The sequence below is a fragment of the Marmota marmota genome, unplaced genomic scaffold (genome assembly GCF_001458135.2).
Source record: "Marmota marmota marmota unplaced genomic scaffold, marMar, whole genome shotgun sequence".
NCBI classification, from domain to species: Eukaryota; Metazoa; Chordata; class Mammalia; order Rodentia; family Sciuridae; genus Marmota; species Marmota marmota.
This window is the reverse complement of record NW_025999869.1, coordinates 13,471,244-13,479,603: the sequence shown is the minus strand read 5'-3', so window position 1 is coordinate 13,479,603 and position 8,360 is coordinate 13,471,244. Positions and strand designations below refer to the sequence as shown.

At 39.2% G+C, this 8,360-nt stretch overlaps 1 protein-coding gene across 9 annotated transcripts in view; it reads left to right on the top strand.

The window, feature by feature from the left end:
• Pttg1 (PTTG1 regulator of sister chromatid separation, securin) overlaps positions 1 to 7,937 on the top strand; it is an 8,505-nt gene extending 568 nt beyond the window's left edge. The window contains exons 2-7 of one of the 9 annotated variants that reach the window (XM_048816104.1): positions 716 to 814; positions 1,190 to 1,292; positions 1,707 to 1,890; positions 3,225 to 3,318; positions 6,931 to 7,089; positions 7,804 to 7,937. In XM_048816104.1, the coding sequence (XP_048672061.1) occupies positions 716 to 814; positions 1,190 to 1,292; positions 1,707 to 1,890; positions 3,225 to 3,318; positions 6,931 to 7,089; positions 7,804 to 7,883 (719 nt within the window). In that variant the 3' untranslated portion in view covers positions 7,884 to 7,937. The other 8 variants (XM_048816118.1, XM_015492651.2, XM_048816127.1 and 5 more) reach the window with 8 other exon arrangements.
• Positions 7,938 to 8,360: the final 423 nt, after the last annotated feature.

Genomic DNA, 8,360 nt, shown 5'->3' with positions numbered 1-8,360 from the left:
TTTTTTTTTTTTTTTTGCGGTGTTGGGGATCAAATCCAGGGCATAAAGCCTGGTAGGTAAGTCCTCTCTGTACCACCGAGATGCACCCCCAAATCGAAAGTATACATATAAAATAAAAAACTGGGAAATAAGCAATAATTTTGGTTACAGAATTTCCTGTCATTTGAGTGTGCTGCCTATTCTGAAAGTTTATCCCCTGATCCCATGCGTGTATGCGTTTTCAAATGTGATAGTTAAAGTCTCTGCCTCGATAGAATCCCCTCCCACCCAACCCCCTATAAAAAAAAACAATAATTTGTATTAAGGAATGTAAACATTAAATTTTATTTTAGAAGGCTGCATATAAAGGAAGACTGCTTATTTCAGTGGGGCTAGGCTTTCAGATGATCTCCATTCTTTTTTTCCAAGCCTATCAAATTTTTACAGTATTTGAAAATAAATAGAAATAAATAGAAATGGAAATATATGTTTTATTTTCAATCCTTTCTACAGTGTCAACTGAATAAAAAAGACCTCAAAACAATAAAACAGTGACTTTGGGTCAGTGCGTTAGTCCACACAGCTCAACGTTATGGAGAGCAAAAAGCCTCCCAGGGTTTTTTTGTTTTTGTTTTTTCTTTTTTTCTTGGTAGGAAAGGAATCACAGACTTCCGGAGAAAGAGCTTTTGGGCGGGTCCTGGCAGTGTGATTTCCTCTCATTGGTTCTTTTTTACAGACTCCGCCCCAGGCCCCGCCTCCTCGCGGAGGAGCCAATTGAATCGCGAGTTGTGTTTTAAACCGCGGGCGTGTGGCGTCTCTGGCCGCGCGGTTTTGGGTGAGTTTGTTGGGAACGGCGTGAAGGACCCGGGTTCAGCGGTGTGAAGGCGGAGTGGTGTCGGGCTGGGAGCTGGGGCCGTGTGCCCGTAACTCCGGTGACTCCGATGCCGGTGCAGTAGGGACCTTGGGCTGAGTTCTGGGCGCACGGGATTCTCTTCTAATGAGAGCCTGTCCCAAATAGCCTATTTAGACCTCAGAGCCTCTGACTCGGTCTTAAGTTCTTGGTGGCCCAAGGACGGGCTTCTTCCTCTGCTTAGCTCTTGTTTTTGTCGGGACGTCCCGTCCCCTGGGCAGAAAGTTTGATCTGTGCTATACCTTTGCTTTTTTCTCCTTCCCCAGTCCCCAGTTTCTCATACATACGTCTCATCCCTAGAGCAATCCAGAATGGCTACTTTGATTTTTGTTGATAAGGAAAATGGAGAACCTTGTACTCGTATGGCTCCTAAGGAGGTGCTGAAGCGGGGGCCTGGGCCTGGTAAGTATATAAGGCTGCAGTTAGACGCTAAAGTATTATGGATGTGGCCTGGAGCCAATTGAGCATTTAGTGTAGTTCGTAGGCAACTAGTCAGGTTTGTTATTTTAATACTCAATAGTTGTGTGTGTGTTTTTTTTTTTTTTTTTTTTTTTTAGTGTTAGGGATACAACCCAGGGCCTCTATATACTAGGTAAACTCACTACCAGAATCACACTCCAGCCCTTGTTCTCAGTATGTTAATGAGATGACTTAAAGAGTGTTGAACCTCAATACTTTCAGTACTTGTGATATGCTCTTAGTTACTACCAAAAATGAGGGTCAGCGTTGGGGGTAAGAATTAGGGCAAGTTTATATAGAGAGCATTGGAGTTACAAAGGAATTCACTGGTCTAATCTTATGGTGATACTTTTTCTTTGCTAGTTAAAGCCTTAGATGGGAGGTCTCAGGTTTCAACACCACTTGTTGGCAAAACGTTTGATGCTCCACCAGCCCTTAAAACTGTCAGAAAGGCTTTGGGAACTGTCAACAGAGCTACAGAAAAGACAGTAAAGACCAATGCACCCCTCAAACAAAAACAACCAACCTTCCCTGCCAAAAAGGTAAGTATTGGCTATGAAGGTATTGTTTTAAACTTCAGCACTTTTAGCTCTGAAAATGACTGTTGCATCCTACCTGGCTGTTTTCCTCCTAAATAGGAGGGAAATGCAGATTAGCAAACATGAGCAGAGTAGAATCACATTTTACTTCTCTGTATCTTTTTTTTTTAATATATTTTTTAGTTGTAGGTGAACACACAGTATCTTTATTTTTATGTGGTGCTGAGGATCGAACCCAGTGCCTCACACATGTGAGGCAAGCACTTTACCACTGAGCTACATCCCCAGCCCACTTCTCTGTGTCTTGAACTAGAAGTAGCTAATGTGTAATTTCACCTCACCTGACCTAAACTGGTATCTGGCAGCAGATTGGTTTGTATTATCTAATTAAAATACTGAGAGAATGCCTGGTGATCTTATTCAGGTGCTACCAACCTTTTCCCCATCTCCCAGAGAAAGTACCAGCTTGTCAGGGGACTGTTTGCTAGCATACTGATCTTTTTATGTGGTTACAAGGTATAGGACACTGTGTCCCAGACTGAGAGGACTTTATTGTGAAAGATGAGTTTAGCATATGGATTAACACCTTGAATACTTATTTAATGTGTATTAGAAGACGGTTACATCAAACCTATGACATACATGTAGTGCAGTTTAGGACAGGGGTGTCTCTTTAAAAAAAAAAAAAAGATAAAGAGAAAATGTTAAATGCAGATATTGCAGTGATATGGGAAGAATGAGACTGTTACCCAGAACTGAAATGTGGGAAACCTGTGAGATTTCCTCTAGGTATGCACATATGAAGTAAGGTAAATCAAGAATACTGAAGCTTCCATTTGTTCTACTAAGTCAAAGTCTACCTATTTTTCAAAAGTCCTAGACTATCACTTGCTACCTCTTAACTGTATTTGAGGAAGACACACTTGTTAATATTAATCCAGCAAATAATTAAGGTAACAGTGGTGGGAAAAAAACATCACACTTCTATAAATCAAAAATGACTTTGAGGATTAACTACTAATCTCAGCACTAATACCCATTTTTTTCCTCGGTTTGGATAATTGAGTTGATTAGCTCTAAATTGTGTTAACAGGTGCTAATACTTAAGTCTTCAACTTTTGAGCCAGGTTACTAGAACTGTTTGAATTATATATATTTAGATTGTTTGGGGGTATAATCATGAAAACTAAGGATTATAGCTTCCTAGATGACAGTATGAAATTGGCAAATTTGAAAGTGTGGTGAAGTAATATGTTTGAAGAGGTCTTTCCATCTATTGTGCTGCTTGTTTGACAAGACGTCCATTCTTGCTAACACATTTTCTTGGGTTATTTTAGATGACCGAGAAGACTGCTAAAGCAAAAAGCTCTGTTCCTGCCTCTGATGAGACCTATCCAGAAATAGAAAACTTCTTTCCCTTCAATCCTTTAGGTAGTATCTTTTGGTATGGCAAAAATTGCTTTTGATCTCTGGTTTCTCTTGTAAATTCAACTCAGCTGCAACTTGTAAGTACAGTATATAACCCTAGACTGTAATGAGACTGACCAAACCTGGGTTGCTTAGAATAAATATACTTGTTTAGGTGGAATCATTTGCGAGGTATCACCTTTGTCAGGAAGGGAATGGGAGCAAAGGTATAGGATGTTGTTCCTGTTCTCAAAAGGGAGGTGTGCCTGATATTGAGCAAGTGCCAGTGTGGACAGTCTGTCTAGAAAGCCTTTTCAGGGTGTGCAAAGAGCCCTTGTGTCAAATTAAGCAATGCCTGACAGTACCTTGGTTGGTTAGTTATTTCTTGGTTTAAAAAAAAAAAAGAAAGAAAAACTCCTCAGCTAGTGAAAACAATCAGCTGTATATATCTGAAATATCTTCCATCATAGGACCAGCTTTTCAGGCTTTCATTTACTCCAGCAGTTGAGGAGAGGCTTCTGTGTGTCAAGCACTATTAGGGTTTGGATGCAGTGGTTAGCATGGTACATGGGGCCCTGCCATGAGGGAGCCCATAGTTCAGCGGGAAAGGCAATCGTTGACTAGATCATCTCACTGAGTGAACATGAAGGTATTGTAGATCAAGTGTGCAAAGAGCCAAGGTAGGGAAAAGGAGTGATGTGTTCTGGGGAATGAACTGTAAGTGAAGCATGGGGGCAGGTCTGGCAGAGTCTTATAGAATTTTTTTTTTTTTTTGAACTGGGCATTGAGCCTATGGGTGCTTTACCACTGAGCTACCTCTCCAGTCCTTTTTAAAATCATTTTTACTTTGAGACAGGGTCTATTTGCTGAGGCTGGCCTTGTTATTCTTCTGCCTCAGACCACACAAGTCTTTGGTATTTCAGGTGTTCCCTATTGCACCTGGTGAGGGCCATAGAGATTTCTGATCCAGATTTTTTGCCCCTTTAACCAAATCGCTTTTAGTAATACTTTACATTCAGATTGTTACGGCTTTTTATATATGAGAGACAATTGTGCAGTTAGTATTCTTGGAATTATGTTGTGATTTTTGCTCATCTGGAGGGTTAACTTAGAGTGTTTGCTGAGTTGGGCAGGGGGGATTAAGTTTTGATAAAATGTAGTATATCCATGCTAATGATTGCCATTTAGCCATTAAGGAAAATGAGGTAGATTTTATATGTATAGACCAGGAAGGAGGACCACAACAAGCTGTATTTGAGGAAAGATATTGCCAAGTAGTCCTGCATATTTGATTAGTAGACAGTTTTTGAAATTTTCTGTTTGCATTCATTATCCTTTGGTTATGTGACTTTCTTACTGATTTACTTATTTTAAAAAGAGCTCTTTGGGGATAAAATTAACCCTGTAATACTGCAGACCTATTTCCTCTGGAGTCTTTTTTTGGGGGGGGAAGGGAGGAGGGCTACCTGGAATTGAATTGGACACTCAGCCACATCCCCAGCCCTATTTTTTTAAATGTCTTTTAAAGCTTTTATTAATGTGCTGAGGATCAAACCTAGTGTCTCACACATGTTAGGCAAATGCTCTACCACTGGGCTATAACCCCAGCCCCCTATCTAGTATTTTATTTAGAGACAGGGTCTCACTGATTTGCTTAGTGCCTCACTTTTGCTGAGGCTGGCTTTGAACTCAATCCTCCTGCCTCAGCCTCCCGGGCCACTGGAATTATAGGCGTGCGCTACTGTACCTGGCTTTCCTCTGGAGTCTTTTGTCTATTTATGGTTTTCTTTATAATTCTGTGGTTTTAAATTGTGGTCATATCACTCAATATCTTTTTGACTTCTGGGTTTTATCAGCCTTGAAAAAGAGCAGACAAATTCCCAAGGACCTAGGTTTTTAGAGCCCTTTCACAGCTAAGTACAAAGATGACAACAACCACTTTCTGATCTTTTGGGAGAACACTTAACCTCTTTGAAAAGGAAAACTCAAAACACTATTTCAATCAAACTTCTCTTGCTGTCAAGAGAAATTGATTGTTTTAGGTAATTCTTAAGAAGTAAGGCACTTGGGTTATACCACAGAAAGTTACCTAATACGTGGTTCTTTCTTGGTCTCAGGACCCTTTTAAGGTTTTAGAAATTGAAGATCCCCAAAATTTTCTGCTTATGTGTCCTGTTTATATTTTTTATTAGAAATTAAAACTAAGACATTCTAAGAATATTAATTTATTAAATAATAAACTCATAAATTAACATAAGACAAGTTTCCAAACAAATCTAGTGATAAGAATGGTATGGTTTATATTTTTGAAAATTTGCTTAATTGGACTTAATAAGACAATTGAATTCTTGTCAAATTCTGTAATCTGTTGCATCTGTTTTAGCTAAGGCAAATTAAGAACATCAGGCCTCATGCAGATGTAGAGTTAGGAAGGGGGAGTATGTCTTATCAAATGAATGTCAGTGGTTTTCTTATGTTCCTCTCTGAAACAAGTGGCTGTATCTGAACATATAATTGCAATGTAGAGTCTTACATTTTAATTTTTAATTACAACTGAGACCATTACCAGTGAACATTGTGTATTCTGATAGTACATTATTTTGGTGTAGCACTATATATTCTGTCTTTGCATTTATTATGCATTGATCACTTAGAAATATTGGTTCATTGAGAGGTAAATATCTAATGTTTATCTAATGATGTTAAATGTTTCACCATTTAACATCAAAAACCCATTACTAATCACTGTTGCTCTCATCAGAAAAGTATTAGCTAATGATAGCATGACAGTGTGAAAAACTTATTTTGCAAACTATTGCAAATAAGTTTTCCACAGTTGTTAATTTTTTCTTGATGCTCTTGAATTATGTTATTGGCACAGACTGTTTTCTTTGAAGTGTGATAGATATCCTTCATTCCTTCGAGAGGTGTGTGACAGATACCCAAGTTTGAATGACCATAGTTGTTCCTTTGTTCTTTGAAGTGAAAATGTTTCCAGAGAAGGTCCTCTAGTTTATCTTGCAACTCAAATAATCGCACAAATTTTTTTATTGGAGATAATCCTCAGCTGGGTATGGTGGCACACACCTGTAATTGCAGCGAGTGGGGAGGCTGAGGAAGGAGGATCAAAAGTTTGGGGCCAGCCTGAGCAATGTGCTGAGACAATGTCTTAAGATGAAAAGGCCTAGGGATGTAGCTTAGGGGTAGAGTTCAATCCCCATTACTAGGCAGGGGAGGAAATCATACCTTGGTGTATGACAAATATTTCATGACACATTTTTCATTCTGTCACACGGAATCTTAAGATCTCTTTTTAAGAGTTGAGAGTGAATAGATTATACTTGTTAATCTCTATGGTGAAGTGACTTTTTTTTTAAAATTACAACCGAATAATGTTGAAGAGTGTAGTGACTACTAATGTAGTTCATTGCCACTGCCTTGATATGTGCTAAGGCACCAGCAGGTCTATCCACCATTGCTTTAATACCGACCATGCAGATGTCAACAGTGGAAAAGGTATTAACCTTGCTAGGTAGTTTTGATCTCGTGGATCCTCTGAAAGGTTCTCTGACCTCCAGCATTTTGCTGACCACTGAGATCTGCTGTCCTGATGAGAAGATGCTTTCCTTCTGACAGATTTTGAGAGTTTTGACCTGCCTGAGGAGCATCAGATTGCTCACCTCCCCTTGAGTGGAGTGCCTCTCATGATCCTTGACGAGGAGAGAGGACTTGAAAAGCTGTTGCAGCTGGGCCCCCCTTCGCCTGTGAAGATGCCATCACCACCATGGGCATCTGGTAAGTGAAAAAGTGTCCTCTTGAAGGCTGAAAACGACCTGTTTCATAACAACATCCATTACTGTGGGTACAAGAGTTATGCAGAAGGGCAGCCTATGGGTAATTTCTATGCTTTAAGGTGAAAATTGCAGAAACCTGAAAACTCAATTCTCAGTTGGTATTTTGTATTTTAGTCCCCAATGCCTTGGCCAAGTGAAGTGATTCTGAAATATAATCAGTCTTAGATATTGCAAAAGTATTCAATTTAACGTGTGGCTTCTTAGGCTGTAAGTCGAAGTGTATACAAAACTTGTATGGAGAGAACTCCAGTGACTTCCACACTAATAGAGGATTGAGACCCCCTGTGCTCTAGTGTAGAATGACACTATTTTGTTACTGCCCAAGGTTTGAGGTCTTTGTTTGCGTGGTCAGAAGCCATCCTCACTGTGCTTCCTGTTTGTCCCTATGAGATAGCTTGTCCTGTTTTATCATTTGTTAGGCTGCTAGCTCTTACTCTAAGAAGAGTTGAGATTCAGGTACTTCTAAGACATACCCTGATAAAGGTCAATTCTGGGACCATAGCTGCATATTAAGAAGTGTATGTGAGGTGGGGTTGTGGGTAGGGATTCATTAGACAAAAAACATGAGTTCATGACTAAAAGTGACAGCTAGTCTGTTGATTTGGACAACAACTCAAGGTTTACAGAAATTTAATGAGAACTTCCTCTTTTGTAGATCCGCTGCAGTCCCCTTCAAGCATTCTGTCAACCCTGGATGTGGAATTGCCACCCGTTTGTTATGACATGGATATTTAAATGTCTTAGTGCTTTGTAGTTCGTTTGTGTTAATAAAGCATTTGTTTAACAGGCCCTAATTTTGTGATTGGTGTTGGAATTTACTTAAAGCAATACAAGAACTAAGAACTAGGCTGAAGTGTGTTTAACAGACCAGAGTCTATAATCTGACAAGGAAGATTTGTCTGATTTATAAAATCTTACCTTAAAACCCTATGGTTTGTTTTAACAGGTTATTTTAGAAGCTGCCACTATTTTCCCTGACAAATATACCCTTCAATGTGTACTTTATTGCTTTTTTTTGTGGCCATTAACTAGTGACAATTATTAGATCTCTTAATTAGAAGAGCCACTTCCAGCTCATTAGGTATTTATTGCTAGGCATTCTTTATTGCTGGTTCTATTTAGTTTCTAATGACTTTAATACCCAGTATTCAGTAATCAGACTTTGAAAACCTTTATACATTTCAGCCTCCTTGGGATCTTTGATTCTTTAAA